Source organism: Triturus cristatus, chromosome 6, assembly GCF_964204655.1.
Source record: "Triturus cristatus chromosome 6, aTriCri1.1, whole genome shotgun sequence".
Taxonomy (NCBI): Eukaryota; Metazoa; Chordata; class Amphibia; order Caudata; family Salamandridae; genus Triturus; species Triturus cristatus.
In genome coordinates this window covers 817,106,226-817,130,244 of record NC_140589.1, presented here as the reverse complement: position 1 = coordinate 817,130,244, position 24,019 = coordinate 817,106,226, and the positions used below count along the sequence as shown (strand labels likewise).

The window sequence follows — 24,019 nt, the reverse complement described above, 5'->3', positions numbered from 1 at the left end:
CAAGGAACAGGTTTCCAGGGGCTTGGAGACAGACCGCAGGCTTGTGGGGGGATGGGCCAAGAGGTTCCCATCAAATCTGTACACAGGCCAGCGGTTTGGCACGTGCATTATCACGTGGGATGTAGACGGAAAGGGTCAGTTAACTAAGGTGTAGACAATCATAACAGGGTGTAAGGCGATAAGACTGAGGAAGTACTTTATTGAGTCAAAAATAAAGTAACCGTCAATCAATGTTAATCACATTGGAGGTTCATCTTCCATATCCCTGAATGCTGTGATTAATTGCATGCACAATAAACAGCCTTTTTCTGCCGAAACCGGTTTCTGTAGTTTAATTGCATCTTTCTTTAGCTTTTCTTGTGACCTATTAAAGGTGCCAGTGTTTTTTTTTGGCAATTTAAAAACATGTCGCTACAATAAGCAAGCCTAGAGTTCACTACTACCTGTGTGAGTGAGGAGAGCTGATTCATGAAGTTGTGTCGTGGGGTGGGTTAAACTTGTGCGCCTGGAAAAAGGTGGTAATGAACACAAGCACAGATTATAAATGCCTGACAAAAAGAAGCAGACGCGCGAGGCATGTGCATAAGAGTATTGTGGATGTACGCAATGCACACAACATATTTGTAATGTATAAATGGAAATTGGTATACAAAAGTAAGTGTACTAGGGGAGTGATAAGGGAGTGCCCAAGTACATTCAGCACAAAAGTAGCGCGTGTGGCGTTTCAAACGCCCTAGAATGCATAGATGCGCATCGGCGCTAAATAAGACACAGGAGCCGGTATTACTTGGTCACACACGCGGCTCCGACTGCCGCGCCGAGGCCACGCCTCTTTATTTATCTAGCTAGCGCCTGACGTCACGTGTCAGCGCTAGCGCACCTCGGCAGCGCGGAAGGCTAGAACGCCTTGCGCGCGCCGAACACTACACTCCTTCCAACCTTTATAAAACATTAAGCAAACATAAAACCAACGATGAGTCTGTTACCAGTCTGCCAGTCCTTACAGGCTACACCATATAGTCCGCCAGCTGGGATGACGGTGCCGGGTTCTTCCTCAGGTTGTAGCGGGATGGGCCGCCTCTGGAAAGGGCCACATCGGGGGTTCTGCGCCTTGGGATGTTAGGCTCGACCCGGGCTGGGGAGCTGCCAGGCGTGTTACAACCCGGGGTGGCTGGGATGGACTGGGAACCACCATCCTCACTCCGACCGTCCTCCCCCTCCTGATCTCCGCTCGGCTGGTCGGGGTCCGGCCCCTCGGGCTCGGCCCCGGGACATGAAGGTGTTCCTGGGTGGACTTTTTTGAAGAAAAACACATCTCGTGTGACCGTTTCAGCACCTCTTTGAGCGGTCACCATCATGCCTGTCCGGCGGGTGACAACCCATGGTTGTGGTTCAAAAGGAAGTCTGAACTTGCTGCCTGGGTAGCGGTCCTTCACGTACACTCGATCCTGCCATTGTATCGTGGACTCCTTAGCTCCCCTTCGCCGGCTGGCGTGGTCATTCGAGCGCATCCGATTGGCTAGGGTCTTTTCATTGGTGGCTTGTGCCGGAACCCAAGTAGGGTGGTGTGGGATCGTGTCACTTACGATTCTTCCCATGGTGGCCGTTCCTGGCGCTGCCTCGGTAGTGACATGGGGGGTCATCCGGTATTCCCGCAGGAAACTGTATATCGCTCTCTCCAGTGGAGATCCATCAGCCATGGCGATGCGAATGGTTTTGTTGAGTGTCCTCATAAACCTCTCCACCTCTCCATTGGCTTGGGGCCACCGTGGTGTTATTTTGCGGTGATAGATCCCCCAGCTCTTGAGATACTCTGCAAACTCCTGCCCTTGGAAAGGCGGTCCATTGTCGGTCTTGACCACCCCGAATATGCCATGAGTGGCGATGATTTTCTCGAACTTCGCGATCACTTCAGTGGCTGTCTGGCTCCCCACAATTTCGACCTCTGGGTATTTGGTGAAATCATCGATAATGACCAACGCATACCGTCCATCGGGGAGATGTCCGAAGTCGGCACTCACACACTCCCACGGTCTCAGGGGATTATCTTCGGTCGCCACCAGGTGAGGGCGTTCCGGCTGTCCTGCGGCTTGGCACCACGTGCAGGTTCTCACCGTCTGTTCGTCCATCGCATCCATGCCTGGGAACCATACTTTGGCTCGGAGCCTGCCCTTCGTCTTCACCATTCCTTGATGTCCCCTGTGGGCGAGGTCCACCGCCTGTTGAGCGAGGCTTGCCGGCATGACTAGCCTCAGGCCCCGCAGAAGACATCCTTGGGCGTCAACGGACAGCTCACTTTTCACTTTCAAGAATGATTCCAGTGTTAGCTTGGCTTGGGGCGTCCTTCTGTTGAGCGAGTCTTGGATTGTCCTCATCACCTTCTGAGGCTTCTATGATCGCGGCCAGGGTCATTGGGAGGGGTCGTGACCGCTCCGTCACATACCGGACGTACTCCTCTGTGTCCTCGGCCTCCTCCTTCTCTTCTGTTGTGGCTTTCCTCGGGTGCCGTGACAGATAGTCCGCCGGGTTCGTGGCCCCTGGTTTGTACTCCACCCGGTAGTCGTACCCTTGTAGCTGGAGTATCCACTTTTCAATCCGGGGTGGCGGCTTCGAGGACGACCCTTGGAATAGAGGGAGGAGTGGCTTGTGATCGGTTGTTACCGTGAAATGATGTCCATACACGTACACGTGAAAATGCCGGCAGGCCCAGTGGATGGCGATGGCTTCTCGCTCGATTTGCGAGTAACGCTGCTCCCTTTCGGTCAGGGACCGGCTGGCGTAGGCAATGGGGGCCCACTCTTCGTTGTTCTGGAGTTGTGTCAATACCGCTCCCAACCCAAACGGGCTCGCGTCGACCACCACGTTGGTGGGCTTTGCCGGGTCGAAGTACGAGAGGGTAGTGTCCGCGGACAGGGCCGCCTTCTTTGTTTGGAACGCTTGCTCCTGTTCCGGGCCCCACTGCCACATGGTGGATGACTTGGTCAGCTCCCTGAGGGGTTTGGTGAGGTTGGAAAGGTCCGGAATGAAGCGGCCGCAGAAGTTGACCATGCCCAGGAAACTCCGGGCCTCCAAGATGTTCGTCGGAGCTGGGGCAAATTGGACATCCTTCACCTTGTCCGGGTCTGGAGCCACCCCTTGGTCCGAGAAGGTGTACCCGAAGAAACTGATCTTGTTCTGCAGGACCTGACACTTCTCCCGGTGCAGGGTCAAGCCTGACTCCTGAATCCTTTTAAGGACCCCTCTCAACCGCTGGTGGTGTTCCTCTATGGTTGACGCGTATATGAGCAGGTCGTCGCTCACATTTAGCACGCCGGGGAGCCCACTGAGTACTTCTCTGATGGTATTTTGGAATACCTCGGCGGCACTCGAGATGCCGAAGTTCAGGCGCCGATACCGTCTGAGGCCCACATGTGTGGAAAAAGTGGTGATGTACCTCGAGTCCGGATGAAGTGGTAGCTGGTGATAGCCTGACCGTAGGTCCATCTTCGAAAACCACCTGGCCCCGTTCAGCTCTCCCAGGATGTCATCAATGGTGGGCGTCAGGTGTCACTCTCTCTTGACCGCGGCGTTAGGGAGGCGCATGTCCACACAGATGCGGACTTCTCCTGGCTGCTTCGGCTTCCTGGCGATGACGATCGGGGATACCCACGGGGTTGGCCCACTGACCTTTTCGATGATGCCTTGTCTCTCCAGGGCCTCCAGCTCCTCCTCGACCTTTTGCCTCAGGTGGAAAGCGATTCGCCTGTGCCTCAGCGCCACTGGTTGGACCGACGGGTCGATGTGTAAGGATACTTCCTTTCCTTTCAGGCACCCGATGCCGTTAAAAACTTCTCCAAACTCTTCCATGATGGTATCCAGTTATTCCTCCAGGACTGCCATGGCAAACGAGATCAGTCTCAACTCTTCGGCCGATTGCCCGCTCAGCAGCATCCCGCTGCCCTCTTCCGTGACATAGACGGTGGTGCTGATGCTCCTCTCACCATGTTGTAGCTCTGTTTCGAAGCACCCGATGAGGGGAATGGGCGTCTTCTGACCGTACGCGAACACCCGAATCTTCGCCTCTCGCAGCGGGGGTTTGACACGCAGTTGGTGGTAGACATTGGCGGCCATCAACTCGATGGAGGCCCCAGTGTCAATTGTCGCCTTTACCTCTTGTTGTTGGACTAGGATGCGACATTTCGGAAGTCTGCGCTTCTTCTTCTGTGGCTGGTGGATCGCAAACACATAATGGACTGGGTACTCTTCGGTGTCGTCGTCCATGTCTTCGCTGTCTGCCTCTTCCTGTACCGCATGGGCCGCCTCCTTCTTGACTCTGGTGGACCGGCACACCGCCGCAAAGTGGTTCATCCACCCGCAGGCGCCGCACTTTTTCCCTCTGGCCGGGCAGTCTTGCATGCGGTGGGGTTGGCCACCACAGTACCCACAGTCTTTCTTCTTTGCCTCCGGTTGCCGTTTCCCTCCGGCTTGCCTCCCTTTTGGCAGCACTACGTTCACCGCTTCCGCCACTTGCACTTGCTCCGTCTTCACAGGGCGATGTAGGGCTGCTTCCATATGCGAGGCCCTCGCTTGCGATAGCTCCTTCGACCGTCCGAGAGTAAGGATGTCCGCCAGGGGCTTTCCTTCTTCCTGGAGGACCGTGACACAAAGCTTAGACGAGTAACACCCCTGTATGATCTGCCCTCGGATCTCCTGCTGTTCGTCGCGGAACCCACACGTGCTGGCTAACTCCTTCAGCCTGCCATGGAACGCATCCAGGGACTCGTCCGCCTCCTGTTTGGCTTGACGAAAGATGAACCTTTCATAGTCTCTGTTCGCCATGGGCTCGAAATGGGCGTTGAGCACGTTCAGCAGTGTGTGGTACGTTTTCTGGGTGGCTTCCACGAGAGTTTTGTAGATGCAGTGGATGTCTTTGCCTCCTAGGTGGAGCAGCAGTGCTCTGCGCCTTTCCCTCGCGATGCCAGCCCCTTTGAAGTAAATTTGTAGGCGGTCTGTCCAATCCCTCCAGCGCGGGGCAAGGGACGACGGGGCACCGTCAACGGCAAACGGCTCAATGGCGGGAATCAACGCCATCTTGGCACGTGCGCAGCACGTGGTGGAAGCTGGCTCCCTCTCCTCTGCGTCGACGCCAACAGGCGTGTACCCCCTATGGGCGTTGCGCGTTGACTTCCCTCGCGCTTCTACACCAACCGGTGGGCGCGCCTACCTCCAGACGTCATCCGCGGGACTCCTCAGGCGCTCATGGGCTTGGGCGATCTCACCCGGCGTAGGCCTGATCTGGTGGAGGGCGCGGTCATCGTCAGGCACCTCATGGAGCAGGCGTGGCACCACCTGGGCGAGACATACCCCTTGCAGGCTGTGGAATGGGGCACCAGGGCGCACACAGAGTCACCACCGATGGCTGGATGGGCCTCCAGGGCACTTGCAGTGTCCCCCACCAGGCCTATCAGCAGGCACAGCCGGGTCACCATGAGGAGGGGCTTCACACCCAGGCTCAGGACACATGGGTGGCCAAAACACACACTGTGGGGCACAAAAGCAGCACATCAGGGCTCAATACACCCCTCGTCGCCAGTGTGGCGTTTCAAACACCCTAGAATGCATAGCTGCGCATCGGCGCTAAATAAGACACAGGAGCCGGTATTACTTGGTCAAACACGCGGCTCCGACTGCCACGCCGAGGCCACGCCTCTTTATTTAACTAGCTAGCGCCTGACGTCACGCGTCAGCGCTAGTGCACCTCGGCAGCGCGGAAGGCTAGAACGCCTCTCGCGCGCCGAACACTACAGCGCGTAGTTGGCAAAGTAGTCATTTTCAGCAGGTGCAAACTGTTTGGCTTTGCCCTTGCTAACTTATCCGAAGACTTAATTACTCTCAAAAGGAACTGGCGTCGGTTGAGCAAAACATCAGAAAAGTTGAGCAATCCGTTCAGTATGTGTATAGAAGATGTGTGTTAGAAGTCGTGGAATGCTCCAGGACTTTTTTTTATAAAAAGGAAAGAAATAGCAAGCGAAAATAGTTTTCGCATGAATGGGTTTTTCTAACTCGACATATCCGTAATACGTTTTATTACACCCTTGTAGCATTAGGAGCATTAGACAAATCACAAATATTCATGCAAGCCACAAAGTTATCCATGGCCTTTCAGTAATATGCAAAATATGCTGCTCTTTCCATTCACGGGAACTAGAAAGAAGTTATAAATATATGCAAATGTGTAATTATTAAATGATCTTTATGTCGAAAATGCTTATAAGTGTTTATTGAATTGGACATTCTTCCACTATGCTTTATCACAGATGCCCTACCTAGAAATGAGCCTCCTCTGCTGTGCGGCACAATCCTGAGCAGAACCAATGCATCGTCTCTGCTGCGAGGGGTCTCTCAGCGCCACGACTCCGCATCGACCTCGCAGTCCGCATTGGAACTGCCGCCTGTGAGTAGATTTCCCAACGCTGACCCTCGCATGCTAAATCTCTCATCGACGGCAGCCTCGCAACTCCTCGGAACCAACTCATCGCCTTGACTGCATGATGCATCACAGGCACCGAACTTCACATTGCAAGCACACGCGGATGGGATCCTCAATAACGAAGCAGGCCTCACATCATAGCCTGGCAACTCCTCGGAGCTCACGTATCGCCTCGGGTATACAGTGCATCCTCAATGCGGGGCGCTTCGCAATGCTCCGCAACCAAGATTTAAGGTATTTTTATTCAGCGGGCCTAACTGGTTCCCTGTAGCTTGCCTGCGCTCCATCTTGGTCGTCCTGAACTTGTGACCTTGTCCCGGTCTGATGCCGCCAGATAGCCACAGTTGGCGCTTTGTACTTTTTGGAGCTACTTTCACTGAAACCTTTAAACTTGCATACTTCTGGGTCTACTGATTGCATTTTTATCTTTTTGTTCTAGTTTTATTTATTAAAGATTAATTTATTTTCCTGCATTTGGTGTGGGATCCTTTTGTGGAGTGTTTTCACTGTGTTCCTGTTTGAATGGTTGACAAATACTTTACACATTGCCTCTAATGTTAAACCTGACTGCTCTGTCTCAATCTGCCAGGGAGTTGATCACAGGTAATGTAGGCTTTGCTTGTGACTTCACCCTGACAAAGACTGTGGTTCTAGATTGATTAGGGTTTTAACCCCCTCTATCAGCATACCAATTTCTTACAATCTCCTATGTAGTATTGTGTCCTGTCCTCCTAAAATGACTTATCGCATATCCTTTCAAATAAAAATGTATAGATATTTTCTACCATGAAATTCTTGTTATTAGTAATATAGATGGGAGTTTGCTTGGTCTGTTTACATACAAACTAACAAATGTGTCTCGAGCAGTGGATCACACCAAAGGAACAGAACCCGCAATGCGAACTACCACACAAAGATGACCTACTACACACTTACATGGGTTAGGCTGGGAGATCCTGAGACCAACGCGCTTTGAGTAATACACCGAGAGGTAATGTAATGGGTGAATGCAGCACAAATACTGTAACATTACAGCATAACTTGGTTTACCAAACATTTACTTTATTTCTTTGCCTGGAATGGTTGTCGGTAAAATAGAGTTGCCAGCTATGTCTAAAATCACCTTTCTACATTTATTTCTTCAGTTCATCACTTCCTATTGCTTGATTTTAAAATAAAAAAATACGAATAATTTGAACGTCAATTACATTTTTTGCCTTTTATTTTAAAGCAATGGAATAGATGACTTTGAGACGCCTAAAGGTTTTTCACTAGACAAATACACTGTTTAGAAGTAATCGTTGTACATAATGTTCTGCTAAAATGCGTGATCAAATACCCAATAGTTGGCAAGTAAAATTTTTATTTTTCTCTTTACATCTCCATTTTACTCACGACGAACGTTATTGTTGCACCACCCTCCATGCATCTATGCCTAGTCATTTATTTGTAAAATGTAATGGAATGCATATTAACATATTTATGCATCCGCCCATTTTTTTACCGGATGTTTCTATTTCAATTAATCTACTGAGATGACTAAAATTTGTACCAATTCACAATTTTTCACTACATTCATTCACTGGATAGGAGATGGGCAGTGGCGGTGCGTCCATTGGGGGTGTTGGGGCGTTGGCCCCCCTGCCATCGCCCGTGCCCGCAGCTTGCTTGGCGTCTCTGAAATTAGTTTACTTAAGTTCAGAGACGCCGAGGGAGAACTGACAATGCATGTCAGTCAGCATGACGTCGGACCCTGGGCGGTCCGGCGTCATGTTGACTGACATATATTGTCAGACCAGCCAGGGACAGGCAGCACTGCAGCACAAGTGCGCATGAGTGGACAAGGTGAGCTAATTTTTAGCCCGTCCCCAGTCATGCGCATTTGTGTTTTCACTGACTTCCGCATGCCCATTAGGAGCCCCTGGGTCTCCTAATGGGCAGGCGGCGGGCGAAGAGTAAGCTGGGCCCTCACCAATCCTGGCGCTGCAGCAGCGCCAGGATTGGCTGAGGGGTTGCCACTCCAGTGCTGTTCCTGTTTCAACTCAAGAGGCACCATTGCCAACGCAGAGCTGAGGCGGTCAGGTAAGTTTTCGTCTTAATTTTATTCTCCCTCGGCCCCCCACCCCCGCGCGAACCCCCCTCACAACTCCCTCCTCACAAACCCCCCCTCGCGACTGCCTCCTCGCTCTTTGAAGAATGTTTTTGCGTGCATTAGAAAATAAAATGCATACTGCGTGCGCGGCTCTGTATTCACAAACGTGGTCTTTTTAAACTATCCTGCTTTCGCTTTTTAATGATATAAGCAATGGGCATTAGGTCTCACTAGGTGCTATAGATAGATAGTTCATGATGTTCAACCGATTGTGAGATGTGCTCTGTCGTAAGTCACTGCTTGAGTCCAGTTCTCACGCTGCTGGTAGCTGCCTCCCCCCTCCTTTGTTTCCCCTCTTCCCTCTCAGTCTCGCTCCTCCTCATGAAGTAAAAACCAGTCGGAGACTTCAAGAAACAGATATTGCCTTCTCTTTCCTCCTTTCGTTTATTTGCTTCCTTGTGAAATGGATCCAAAAAAAAAAAAACACTTGCTGGAAACGTAGTCTTTTGCTGACATTTTTCAATTTCTAAGTGCAGCCTCAGGGTGAAGACAAGTAAAACATTCAAAATATGAAAAATAACTAACTAACTAAAGCAAGGTGGCCATATTGATTTATTCACACCTAAACACATTAGCGCCACATTACAGTGTTTGCCAGTGAAGCCCTACTTTTGTTGCCTCCTCGCTCTTTGAACAACCATGTTTTCCCTGGGTGGAAAAGGACACTATTCCTGGAGGTACTGAAATACCTGCTTGTTGGGTGCATGCTTATAAAACAAAATGCATACTGCGGCTCTGTATTCACAAACGTGGTCTTTTTAAACCATTCTGCTTTCGTTTTGTAATGTTAAAAGCAATGGGCATTAGGTCAGCTCCGTTACTCTCACACGTTCCTTTCTGCACCCTTGTTCCCTTATGTCACTGTTTCCTTCTCTTTCTATTCCCCGGTTAACTGACTTTTCTCTCTTGCTCTAGGGGTGAAGGCCGATGATGAGAAATACGCCCCGGACCGGACGCCGGACCTTAAAAGAGTGGCAGCGCTAAGTGCCCACCACCTGCAATCACCGGTACATATTAGGCACTATAGTAGAGTCTAGAGATAGTTCATCCGATTCTTGTGTGAAATGTGCTCTGTCGTAACTACTTGTCATTTGCTATGACGGGGGAATGGAGGTGCGGAGACAGAGAAAAAGACGAGGCAGGAAGGGATACTGAAATGTAGGGAGGATAGCAAGCAAGATGGATGTGACAGCAACAAGATAGGAAGAGATAGCAAGATAGAAAGAGGAAGCAAGATAGGGAGAGAGGAGAGCATGGGGGTTATGAGACAATGGAAGGGGCAGCAAGAGACAGTCACCGGGCAGTGTCAGCAGCACCCAGCCAGTGACAGAGGAGGGAAGATGCTGAGATAGCGAAAGAGATAAGGTAGAAAGGGATACTTAGATGATGGGAAAGTGAGAGTGTCACTGGAAGAGAGTGACGCAGATAGAGCAGCTTGCAGCCACTTACAGGTGAAGATGGTGAATTCTGGGAGAGAGATAGGTAAAGACAAAGTGACAGTTCACAGAGGCACTTTCACAATTGCTTTATTAACCTTCCTGCTTTCTCAAATTTGCTTGAAAATGCACCATTTTTCTTCTCTTTTTTCAAAATTTTCATGGGAAGAGAATTGCAACGAACCCCCTTTATGGTGGTTCGGGCTCGCTCGCTACGCTCACTCTCAACGGTGCAGTATACCAATCATTTTACGCCTCACCACTTTCAAATGTCACCAGCCGCCCTTGGAGATGGGTTCTTAGAAAACGCTATGGAACACGTGCCTGATTTGTAAAACCAAACACTCGTTTGCCACATTTTCCCCAGCTTCATTTAGGGAGCTCAGTTTCAAAAGTAGGAATTGCAAACTGGATTGTAAAAACCATTAGTCTGTTATGTGAAAGCATAACACGCCATCGCACCCCGTGAGGGCTCTCCACTTATAATAAGGGAGCTACTATGGAGTTTTTGGGCACAAACTAGACATTTGCAAAGCTGCATAATGCTTGTCGGTTTGCACATTGTCAGAACACAACTGTCTTGACATGCAAGCTAGACAAGAGTCTCTAAAATACTTTTTAATACCACTTGTACTGCATTCAGACTATGTACAGAACATGCTGCGTATGGAAATTGTTACTTACCTCTAACCCTCACTTTAGAGCTTGTAGTGTTGTAGTTCCTGCCTGCCTCCCCTTCAGTCATATATTGCACTATCTTTCTGAATGTCAGGGGGAAGGGAGGCCGAGTGTCAGTGGGAGGTAACTTCTAGAATCTAGTGCGCATCATAGTGCATGTTCTTGTGCACTGTGGGTTTTGGGAAAGTAGTTGTGGTGCACTTGGGGTGAAGGAGGATCTTCAGGGAGGAAAGGTTGTGATGTCCCTAATCTGGTGTTTGATGGTAGTTGAGCGCATGGCAGTGAGGTCTATGAAACTGCAAGCTTCAAAAAGATAACACAGCTAAGTAACTTTTTTCCTTAGTGTTGTTGATGTAGGACCTGATCATGTTAATATTCATAGTAAAGAATGGGTTTCTTCTTGTGGGTATGATAGAAAGGCAAGCATGTGTGCACATACCAATACCAATACTCAATAAATCAATACATTTGCGTAATCCTGTGCAAGAAAACTCTTACACATATTTATACTCAATATTCAATTTTATTTTTAATATTATTATTATAACTACATATACACACAAACACATATTATACAAAATAGAAATATAATTGGAAGAGACACAAAAGAGACATATTCCTCAGTCAATAAAAAAGATTTAAATTTACCAACGAGTCACTATACATTTATGAATCAAATATTTAATGCATATTTGTAAAGTGCAGGGCTGTATATGAAAATAAAAATGTCAACACATTTCGGTGGTTTAGATACTTTGCTCGATCTTTCTAAGGACTAAAAATGTTATAATCTTCTGGTAACAGAAACGGTACACACCAACATGCAATGACACAAGTTAAAACAATCAAATATTTGATTCATAAATGTATAGCAACAATATTGGCGATTTGGAATCTTTTTAATGACCGATGAATATGTATGTTTTGGGTCCCTTCAGATTATATTTAATTTTATCTAATACTAAGGGCCTCATTACGATCACGGTGAGACTGCCACTGACAGGCTGTCTGTGGCGGTCTCACCTCCATCGTACAGCCATTATTTGCCCGCCAAATTACAATGGCGGGCGGTTCCGTGGATGTCGGAGCTCCTTGAGCCCACCGGTGCGTCGGAGGCCTTCCTATACCTAAAATGGTGGCAGTGCCTACCATGCACCGCCGAAGGGATTAGGATGGTCAATCCCCGTCAGCCTTTCCATGGTGGTTCACCCACCATGGTAAAGGCTGGCGGGGATCAACACTGGGAGCCCGTAGTGGGCCCCCCTTCATCCCAGGCATGTGGTGCCCTGGGTGCCCCCACAACAGATCCCTGTACCAAGGGACAGGCACTGCATGGTGCCTGTCACATAGTACAGGGATGTGTTACACATCCCTTTTTTCCATTGAGGGGGGTGCTGCAGCCAGCAGCACCTTCCGCAAGGCAAACCCTGGACAATGCGACCGCCACGTGGCACTCGCATTGTAATTTGTCTTGTGGGACCCCCAACACTATGTCGGACTGTCCCCAACTCCGTTAAGGTGGTGGGCAGACATGAGTACACCTGCCATTCTAATCAGGTCCATAATTCCCAAACAAATTAACACCAGCAAAGGAAAATATTACTAATGAAGCAACTAAAAGATAATCAGTTTCTCAAACAACTCCTTTCTGTATGTGCGTTATTGAATAACGAGGCTTCTATTTAAAAAACGCAAGAAACATTTAATGGTTTACAGATTTTTTTAAACGTTTTCACAGACTGAAACAGATATATTTATATCTAACCTTTGGAATGACAAAAACATATTTTTGGGTCTCCTTTATTTCTAAAACATACAGAAACACAGGCAAGAGGCATTTATAATACATATACAGCTTGTTCCAAAGGTAAATGAAGGATTCTAAAATGGATATGTCTAGGATCTTGTCTTCTAGTATTGACACACTGTGTGAGCTAAATTAGTACACTGTTAGAAATTGAGTTACCGGTTGACTGGGGTGTGAGCCATGGTCAAACAGCAACCACAATCTTAGTCAGGGTTAGTCACAAGCAAACCCCAAATTAACTACTGCTCACTGTCTTGATATCTTGGCACAGAGCAGCCAGGCTTAACTTAGAGGCAATGTGTACAATATTTTTGCAACACTTCAAACAGTCGAACAGTGAAAGCACCACATAAAAAGATCACACACCAGGTTACAAAAACAGATCTAAATTTAATAAATAAAGCAAGACCAAAATGACAAAAATTCAGTAGAACCGGAGATATTGAATTTAAAATGTTATAATGAAAATAGAGCCAAAAAGCAGAAAGAGCTATTGGGGATATCCGGTTGCGCCAGCCTGGGACAAAGTCACAAGTTCAGGGACACTGCAAGGCCCACTGAACAGAGTACCCTAAATCCTGGTTGTGGAGCATTGCATGGATCTGTGTCAAAGATGCAGCTCGCAACCGAGGTGGTGCATCAGTTTCAAGATGTGGGTATTCTGTAGAGCGAAGTCATGTTGCGTCGTCAAGGATCGCATTGATGGGGCTTGCAATGTCGAATCCGGTGTGGGGGTTGCGATGCAGAGTTTCGTCATCATCATCAAGGCTTCTGTTAAGGAGAGATGTAAGGATAGACACAGGTGAAAGGGTTGCGCAGCGGCCGTTCCGAAGGCAATGCATCAGACCCAGGATGTGGGTTGCAGCGGCAATGCAAGAATTTTGCAAAGGGTCCAATCCACGCAGCAGTGTGGTGTCTGTTCTGCCATGGGATGAGCAGCTCAGCCAAGGAGATGCCTCGGTTCTGCTCAGGGATGCGTCACTCAGTAGAGAGGATGTGTCGGTTCCGGCAAGCACCTTAGGCCGACTTCCAAGGGTCCAGGACTAGGGTGGCACCATTTGGCAGGGTAGATTTACAGATGGCAGAGTCCATGTGCAGATGCAAGAAGGTTATAAGCCTGTTTTGACCCTGAGGCTTCAGATCAGGAGGCCAGCCAACTAGCCCTTGGAGTCACTCTGGGTTCACGAGATGCAGGTCCACTCCTTCTCACCCAGGCACGAGGGCAGCAGGAAGCAGATCAGCAAAACAGCAGAGTGGCAGTCCTTCAGCAGCACAGCAGTCCTTCTTCCTGGCAAAGTATTAACAGGTCCAGAAGTGTACTCAAGTGGTGGTGTCTGGGGTCCAATTTTTAAACCTAGAGGTGCCTTTGAAGTGCGGGAGACTTCTAAAGACATGTCTTTGAAGTGCACAGATGTCCTGCCTTGGGACCAGACTAACTACAGTGGGTATAGAGCCCTTTGTGTGGAAATAGGACACAGCCTATTCAATTCAGTTGTAAGTAAGACTAGGTCCAGCTCCTCCCTCCCATCCTACCAGTGATGGCTAATCTAAACACACCTAAGCTCATTGTGTGTGGCTGTCTAGGAAGAATACACAAAACCCACTGTGAACTACACCCAGTCAGGTGACAGAGACAGGCTGCAGGTGCCAAACGGCTAAGGCAAGAAAATTCCACCTTTCTAAAAGTGGGGTTTTCAGAATTGCAATTTAAAATCCGATTTCACCATACGTTTTGATTTTAAATTATGATTACAGAGACACCAGACTTGGACCAGTTATATCTTCCGATTTGGAAATTAAACTTATAAAAAGTAATTAGGTAATCACAATGCTATCTCATGATAGATATAAGCTTTGCAGAAGTGAAAAACGAATGTAAGATTTTTTCATTACCAGGACAAATACATTGCACCCTGCCCTCTGGTCTGTTGAGGGCCTACCCTAGGGGTGACTTATATGTATTAATAAAGAAGGTTTGGGCCTGGCAAAAGGTTTATTTTGCCAGGTTGAAATGGCAGTTTTAACTGCACACACAGGCTCTGCAATGGCCCACTAGTAGCATTTAGTTTACAGGCCCTGGATACATATAGTACCACTTTACTTGGGGCTTATAAGTGCATTAAATATGCTAATTGGGTATCAGTCAGCATTACCATGTTTGGAGGAGAGAGCACAGGCACTTTAGCACTGGTTAGCCGTGGTAAAGCACTCAGAGTCTTAGGGCAAGCAAAAACAAATTCACTAAAAATACAAGGAGAGAAGGCAAAACGTTTGGGGTGACCCTGAAAAAGGAGCCATTTCCAACAGACACTAATTCATTATTAGAATTCGGACATCTTCATAGACCAGCGTTAACGAAACAAGTCAGTGATAATTGAGTTGTGACTCTGGTGGAGCTAATTTCAGCTATTGGCTGTAAATCACCTTAGTAGATATTATCCAGATAACATCCAATCAAAATGTAGCCTTTTAGTATAGTACAACTGTTTGATTTACAATGGTCAGAATTGCTTGCTGCAGTGGGCTACATGGCCATACTAGCACCTAGAATGGAATAAGATGAGCTAATCACTATGCTTCATTTTGGTCAATAACAACCATTATAAGCCCACTCTGTTGATACTAACTCTTGTTCCTCCAATGTGCTGGAGTGACCTTTGTCATTAGACTTAGGCTCAGCCCCACCCTTTTAATATCAATTTCACACTTTGGCTTACTTTCACCCTACAGTGAAGCGAGAGTTGGGTCCAGTACACAGTCGTAATGGAAAGTGGCTATTCATGAAAGTTATTTTCCAGTAGTGCAGTATACATGATCCACTGCTCCTTTTTTGGCTTCGAGTAAGAAACAGCTACCATGACTGGATCATACCTTTTCTTTTTGCTAGTTTGCATTTTTTTAGTGTGGTGGTGAAAAGTGCTGGTAGATTTATTGCCCCCAGCTGCTTGGCAAAAATGTCTGTAAATCATCTGCCCTTTTTATGGGTCCTCATCTGTTACTTATTATGGGGACAGGTAATTAACATAGGTAGGTTAGTGCTTAGTGGTGTAGTCAGTATTATTAAATTGGTATATTGGCATTCTGGGAGCATACATGAAGATAGAGGAGTGGGGAGACTGCAAGTAATGCATGATATACTTCCTCCCCGCTTCTCCAAGTTTAATTGATATAATTATGTCCTAATGTGAAGAAGAGTTATATTAGCATTATAGTGCTTCATCTTCATGGTATACCAGTCCTTAAAACTCCACGAGCCAGTTATGGACCCTTTCCTTTAGCTTGGACCTAAAACTAGGGGTACAGACCACTAATGATCAGCACAGTCCTCTCCAGTGGGCTATAATGCTAAAAAATGGGCATCAAGCTAAAGTACCTCTCGCTCTGGTCTTCACTGGCTGCATACAGAAGCACAAGTGCCTAAAGTCCATTAGATGTCTCTCATCTACAAAGAGCAGCAGATGAAGGAGGGTGATGTGTGTGAGTCTTCTGCAACCTCCAGTACAGTCTGGTAGAGGAAACTGGGATGAAAACATCAGCTAAATATCTGAGGGAATGTACTTTTAAGCAACCTGCAAGACGATCGTGACCTCAGTTATTTATAAATATATCTGTAGGCTCAGACTATTAAGCTTAAATCTGGTTTCTGCCGGGGCATCGCAGACCAAGAGTGAGGAAAATGAATGTATTTTAGAATATCTTCCTCAGACTAAAATGAGGTCTAAAACTGATTTTTTAAATCTTTAAAATCAATCTTCTGGATATGCCCACATAATGGATGCCAATTCACTACATTAGCAGGTGAAGCCTAAGAGACATCAGCCAACCCTTAACTAATAGATGACTTCTTACAGCTATGCTTTTTTCTGACTTTTTAACTCTCTACAAACTCCTATTTGATGCTGAGCAGCTACGGTGAAGACAAGAAGTGGAAACTTCGGTAAGTAAACTTGGCTGTAGGTGGTCTGCACATGCATTCATCACCTCTCAGGCCATGGATAGCAAGGCAGTGCAGGTCAATATTAACAGTTGTGACCACATCTGCCACTAAGTCATATTTATGTTCAACACAAGAATGTGTTTTGAGTGCTACCATTGCCTACACACTGTCTACTGCTGCAGCAGCTCATGCTGGCCATTGAAGTCCTGCTCGATTGTTATTGTCATTCGAAACAGTCCAATAGCACTGGAGCGGGACTTTAATGACTGGTGTGGCGTTTTGCTGTGGGCTATAATGCTGTTAAAAGAGTTCTGCCAGAGGGGCTTGGGGCAAGGACTTAAATCCTATACCTAGTGAGTTAGTACCAGCTACCTGTCCTTCATGGTTAGGCAGATTCTAAAGAACATCTACTACAGTTGAATAGGTTAATATTCTTCTTATTTTATGAATTATATTACGTGAAAAGGTAACAAGTTCTTGGTGGTGGTAAACTTTATGCAGCCATTGTGGGATTACTGAGCATGTGTGCTGCATGGAAGAATTATTTGATGCTGTTCTTGATTTTCTTTCCTGAATAAAAAAAGAAGGGGCAGAGCGGAAACTCAAGTAAAACAAAAAAGGGGGAGGCAGGCCCTAGAATCGGATTCAGTTCCAGATCAAGGCCCATCCTCCACAAACCTCAAACATGGTGTCACTCTTCCCAGAATAACAAAAAAACAGAACAATTCAGTTGAATGGCAGCACAAGGAAATAAGAAATGATAAGGGACTAGAGTGGCGGAGATGGGCCAAGGAAGAGCAGTACTCACCACAGGAAACATGCCATTGTAAAGAGTGTGATGAGGTAGCTCCTATGGTGAGATGTCCCAGGACCAGGCCAGTTTTCTAAATAGGGCTAGGGATCTACAGTCTGATAAAATATTGGAAGCTATGTAAAGGTTTTAAAAAATATGAAGCATCTGTGCAATTATATTATTTATGGATCTGTTTGTATTCTTATGAGGAACACAGATGATTGATTGCAATGCTTATGGATGTGACTTTTGGTTAGAAGGATGAAAAGTAGAAGTGTGCTGGTAATGACCACAGTGAGATCTGACATGTGCCAATTCCTATATTATGAACCTACTGCTAGCTGAGTCAAATTAAAGGTCAAGTTACAGTTTACATTGAGTACAGACAGTGTTAGTCACAGACTCATCTTGGATATTGGCATGCATTTTGATGTTGTATAACAAAATAAAGTGGGTAGTTGGGATGTTAAATCTGACCACTGCTTCTTAAATGTTCTCCATGAATTGAAGTTTTAGGTTGGGAAGTTATCATAAAGAATGATGGTCTTCTGATATGATATCATTTTCCTTAATTCAGATTGTAATATAGCTACAAGCGTGGGGGAACTGTCAATCTGAAATAGATGAAGTAAGATATTTGAGTTAATGGCTACCATCTGTACTCTACTCGTTTGCCATTATTATCCGAGGAGTATCTTAACCGGGAAAAACTTGAGCTTTTAGGCTTAGAAGTAGAGCGTCTGTGAGTCATCATGACACTGGACATTAATAGTTGATTCCAGGAATGCTGAATTGTACTGAAGTTGTAATTTAATATGCATAGGGGACCACTAATCTGCTATTGGTCAGGGAACATGTAATTTGGTTGATCAGAGCTGGATGAGGATGTTATAGAAAATGTGATTTCTGACTTATATGTTTACTTTTTGTGGGAATAAAAGGTTGGTAAACTAGTTAAAGCTGCATGATGTAGGTAGAGTGGCCATGGCCATTGGTGAGACTATTAATTACTCTCATTACCAGTTTGGGGGAATAGGTGAGCACACATGGCACATACCATTACACTAGAAGGAGGTATCTACCACGTGTGGTAAACACCTCCTAATCTGACTTTTTATTCTGCAAATGAGGAATAAAATGTGGAATCAGTATTTTACACACCAAATTAAAGAATGTTTTGACTTTTTTTACAGTCCTTTTTCCCCAAAACTTTTTGTCAGGTTTAACCAGACAGCGTGCATTAAGGGACAACTAGGAGGGTGTGATAATTATCACACGACTCGTAATTCCAAACCCCCTGTGAACATGTGTTTGCAGAGGGATCCGAATTTAGTCCTGAATTTGTAATCAGGGCCAAGTGTTTTTAATGATCGTAGGAGCAAGAGGTGGCACTTGAAGGGTAAATGCGTTACTCTCTGGTGTAGTGACTACTGATGCAAATCGGAACTTTCCCTTAGCTATGGCCCCATTACATTTCAGTCGTAAGCCCAACCCAATTTGTAATTGAGCCGCCTGATGTAATCAAACAAAGGACAAGCAGACAAAGAGAGTGGCGCATACATCTGTAATTACTAGGACAGTGACCACAAGGAAAAAGACCACAATACCTTCCTCATGACAGTGGCAAGAAGGTCAATGGAGTGTGCAGCTGAGATGGAAGTCAGCATAACTCCTTGTCCTGTGGTGTCTCTCCCCATAGTTATGCTGTTGTAATTCATCTTGCAAATGCCTGAGGCAAGGAGTTGGTGGCCCCAGGGCGTGCATAAGACAATAGTAGTTCCCTTATTGGACACAAAAGTAGGCTTTTCTACTCTTTATCCTTTTTCTTTACTATCATTAATACCCATTCTTTCTTACTAGAGTATTTGTGCTGAGGCAGAAAATAAAAATTTACTGATGTTTCATGATGTTACCTGAGCGTGGATGTACAGGGCCTGATTCACAAAGGTAAACGTACACTTTCATGTAAGTTTACAATTTTTCCCTATTCACAAATGTATATTACGAGTAGTAACTTTATGACTGCAGATTTTCCGCACTTTTGGGTGGAAACTCTGCAGATAGGACTGTCCTATCTTTTTATATGAGGAGCATCCGCCAAGAGTGTGGAAACACCGCATTGGTAAAGATACTACTCATAAAATACATTTGTGAATAAGAAAAATCCTAAACTTACATAAAAGTGTAAGATTACCATTGTGAATTAGACCCTAAGTTCAAAAACACCAAGGGCATTGATTGGAATATCACATACCCTTTGACTCTTAGTAAATTTACAGAGCAAAACCCTTGGCTTACACCTTACCTTCTCAAGAGCATTCTACGTCCTATTGAGGAAATAAAAAGTCAAAGCCATTGAATGTAAACAGAAATCCATTAGCCCTATGACCTTTTTTTTTTGCAGCGTGATTTTTTGCTGGATTCACATTAGGCCTGGGCGGTGAACTTTGCTCTGTTCGCGGAGTTTGCTGCACTCCGCACTCAGAGTTTTTTACCCACTCGCGATCGTGAGCGGTAAGTTCGCGAGTGCGAGCTGCCGCTCGGGTAGTATTTCTACCCGAGCAGCAGAAATACCAGCACAAACTGCAGTTTCCACTGCACTCCGCCACTTGCGGAACTTCGTGGAGTTTTTTTGTAACCCCACGGAGTTAGGGTAGCAAAACTCCGCGAACTACGCCCAGGCCTAAGTCACATGCTGTGCATTATTTTGCCATCTGGTGGTTGGGTCCCGAGGCTGCTATCATGACTTAGACACAAGGGGTAGCAAAGGCAGTGCAGGTACAGCATCTGTTTCTCTTGCATGCATTAAATGACCTCCGTCAGTACATTTAACAGCCCTTCTAAAAAAATCTGTCTGCCGAGCCTCCCATTGTATTTTGTTTATATACGAAATGTGGAAAATACATAGAAATAAAATACTGCTCTTGATTGTTTTGTTTTCCATTATTTCACTCTTGATGGGTTTAGTTTAAAATATAAAACCTAATTTTTAAACATTAGGAAAATTGTCTGCAGCTAAGTATATGCATCATGCTTCCCAGGTTACAATTTAGCAAGTACTTTTATACCAGAAAATACAACTTGGCATATACTATGAGCATATTCACAAATAGAGATTGTTTAAACTGCAGCCACCACAAACCTTGTCATGTTGTTATTGACAACAAGAGGCATGTAATCCATGACAGATACATATATGAAGCGCTGTGCATCATCAATGACACTGAATATAGCATCCACGTCAGTGACTCTGTCAGTAGGGCAAAATGATTTGGGAGAATTCTGTGAAGACAAAATGCAAAACAAGGGAGTCATTGTTTAAAAAAAAGTCTCACTTTGATTTTTATTTAAAAGATTTAACATGGCAGTTATTTTCCAAGCATCATGAACGTGTATTAATTAGTATACAAAACATTATATGCAGCAATGTTACCACAATAAGCAATCGAATATAAACCATAAAAAATGTGAGGTTTTCCTTTGTCTATTAGAATATTATGACATAGACATGTTTGCAGTTCTAACCCAGTTATCCCATTCTGGATGCCAACTTTTGGTATGACAGTTTTTTTTAAGTCAGAGAACTGTCTTTATGAATAAATGTCATTCCTCTATGAATAGCCCTTTGTTGATCTATACAGGAACTAGTTTCACAATTATTTAACTAACTAATAATTATATTCTGGCTGGTATAAACATCTGAGGTGGTAAGCATAAAATGAGGACAAATGACGGTAAACAAGCATTGGCAAAGCCAATAGGGGTTGGTTTCAAAAGGCTGCGCTATTGGCTTTACCAATGCTTTTTGTAATAACATGTGTGAGTTTGTTTTACGACACAAACACGTATGTCTGGCAAGGTTTTCTAATAAAGAAAACTAATTCCAAGATGGTGACCAATTCATACACTTTCGTGATACACATGTGAAGTTATGAATGTGTCATGATGACTGCTTGCACGACTTGTGATTCAGGTGGTCATTTTTAATATACTATTCCAACATGACAATTGCCCATATTAAAATGGTAAATTGAAATTTAAAACGTTCTAAAAAAAAGTGCATGTGAAGCAGCATAAATGTTGTGAGTTACCTGGGAGCAGCTTGCACACAGATGATGGCAACTTGTAACAAAAAATAATTATCTTAACATGGAGAGCTGGATAAAGAGAAAGGTGGGCACCATTGAGGAGACAATGAGGGCATACCTGGCTTACTTAAAATATATATAATTTTTATACACGGGTAGCCGGGTGGGTGGACAGCAGTAGGGAGCTGGATTGAGGTTAAAAACAAGCACTTAATAAGGTGAGAGGGAGCAAGGAAACACATGCACTCCCATGGCATGCTAATTATAACATTTTAAAAATAGTTCCGTTAAGTAAGCAGTGGAAGGATACAATTTATTTTAACGGAACACTGTGAGATCGAAATGCTCTTGGGTATTACAAACACATGCACAGGGAGGAACGTCATGTAATTAGGTGTGGACTACTGAGACAGGTAACAAAGCCATCAATTCATGACCATGTAGCTGACCCCAGCCCACACTAAGTGGGTACTATGTATTGGAAGGAACCGCTCTGCCTACAGAGGGATACAGCTTACTGTAGCCTAGTCCTAAAAATGAAAGGTTTCTACTGGAACTTTCAAAAAGAAGTCTGTGGAATTAGGAAATGATAAAATGAGATGAAAAGTAGAAAGAATGACATTCGATGGGAGAGAATTCAATGGAATACTGACAAGAAGAACAAATAATGAAAGTGGAACAAGGAACAGAGAGGCTTGGGGATCAAATATGAAAGTCTAGAGGAAAAGCAAAGAGGATGAGAAGAAGTACATGTGGCAATCAAAATCAAGGGATATAAGAAGTTTGAATAGAATTGTCTGAGCATTACAGAGACATAGTTAGAAATGATTAATAGAAACTATGAATAATGAAAATTAATCAAGGCATAGAGTCCTAAAAAATGTGAAGTGGAATGTTACAATTAGTGGAAAAACAAGAAGAAAAAAGGTAATAGGATGAGAAAATTAAAAGCAGGATAGAAGAGAATTGCCCAATTAACAGACAATTTTTTTAAACATCTGATAGCGGCTTGCTTTGAGTGATAACAGAATACAGAATGGAAATAAAGATGAGGAGATAGATTGGTTGCTGCAGAAGAATGCAGGCAGTTGTGAAACAACTGGGAAAAATTCAAATACTGACAATAATCAGCAAACAGGTGGAATGAAAATGTGGTAGGAGAAATTAGAACGGCAAAACTATATAGAATGAAAGTAAGAGAGGACAAAAGAAGACCACTCAAGAACACAAATGGAGGAGGAACATTATCGAGCATTTAATGAGAAAACTGATGAGTGGGAGAAATGTGGCCCAGCGACTGAATCAGGAGTGCGGGGCTTACGGTTCAGTTCCTGGCGGCAGCTCAGCATCATGTGACTCTGAGAAATAGCTCGATTAATCTCCTCGATGGCGCCTGGATACCCTTAGGGCTGATAAGTCGCACTTTACAAATCTGAAATTATTATTAATTAATGGTGCAATAGAATGGGTAAGAGTGGCATAGGAAAGAACAGACCCAGAAAAAAGTACCCAGCCATAATAAAGTGTTTCAAGAGTGAGTCATTGTACTGTAAGTAGTATTGTAAGTGCCGGAAAGCTGTGAAGTCAGAATGAAAAGAGCATTCCATAATGCTAGAAAGAAATGGGAAAACACATGCTAGATCAAGAACCGAATTTTTAAACAGGAGCAATAAAGAAACAGACTTCAGGGGAAAAAAGGTGAAAGGACAGGACGATAAAGGTAACAGAAGAAGGGAAAGATGGGGATATGCATATTTAAAATGAAAGAAACGTGTGAGAATGGGAAATCAACGATAAGACATTAAAATAGATAAATTAGAAGAAGGATGAAGAGTGGACTAAAAACGAGGGGGGGGGAGGGTTTCCCAGGTAGAGAGTATGAGTCTTGGATTACAAATATGAGATAACATTCAAGGAAGCAGAGAAGCATGCACACAGGGAAAGGAGGCAATTAATAGTAAAAATAATGGAAGTGAAAGGACAAGAATGGTAATAATGTAGAAGAACAATATGGATTGAAAGAAGAGAGAGAATTGGAAATAAGTTAAAGTGATATGTAAATAGCTCAAAAGAAGAAGCTTATTTTTCCCAGTGTTGTTCCACTTAGCAAAAGTCTAAGCAATGAGTGCTGTCATCAAGAGTTAGGGTATGATTTAGATCTCAGCGAACGGCTACTCCGTCACAACTGTGATGGAAATCACATGTGTCGAAATATAAGTTCCATAGGATATAATTGGATTTATATTTCGGCTAATGTATTGTCCATCATCGTTATGGCTGAGTAACCCATCCGCCGAGATCTAGATCAGGCCCTAAGTCATGAATTTGGGAAGTATATGAGAGAGATCAAAAGTTGGGGGATGGACAAGTGAATTTTAACAGATAAAAACATTGATTCAGATGGGCACAGCAACATATCTATAGAGAATTATCATAATATGGCATAATCTAGTCTGGAAGTGACTAGGGCATGAGTCTCTGATCAATGCGTGCCCAATGGAAATTCAAATATATTTTTTAACATTTTCATTAAAGAAAAATAACTTGTTGTGACTCAAATGAATAAAAAAAGAAAAAGAGAATGTGAGAATGTGGGTGTTCTATATGATATGGCTGTGGGGCGTTAACGAGGAGTACACTCGCAAATACCGTCTTCGGT

The 24,019-nt window shown here is 44.9% G+C and overlaps 1 protein-coding gene across 3 annotated transcripts in view; it reads right to left on the bottom strand.

Moving 5' to 3' along the window:
• Nucleotides 1-24,019, bottom strand: part of PLD5 (phospholipase D family member 5) — a 1,783,935-nt gene that overhangs the window by 361,866 nt on the left and 1,398,050 nt on the right. For all 3 annotated transcript variants that reach the window (XM_085611414.1, XM_085611415.1, XM_085611413.1), the window contains exon 7: nt 20,415-20,554. In XM_085611414.1, coding sequence (XP_085467540.1) covers nt 20,415-20,554 — 140 coding nt within the window. The remainder of the gene's footprint in view (nt 1-20,414; nt 20,555-24,019) is intronic.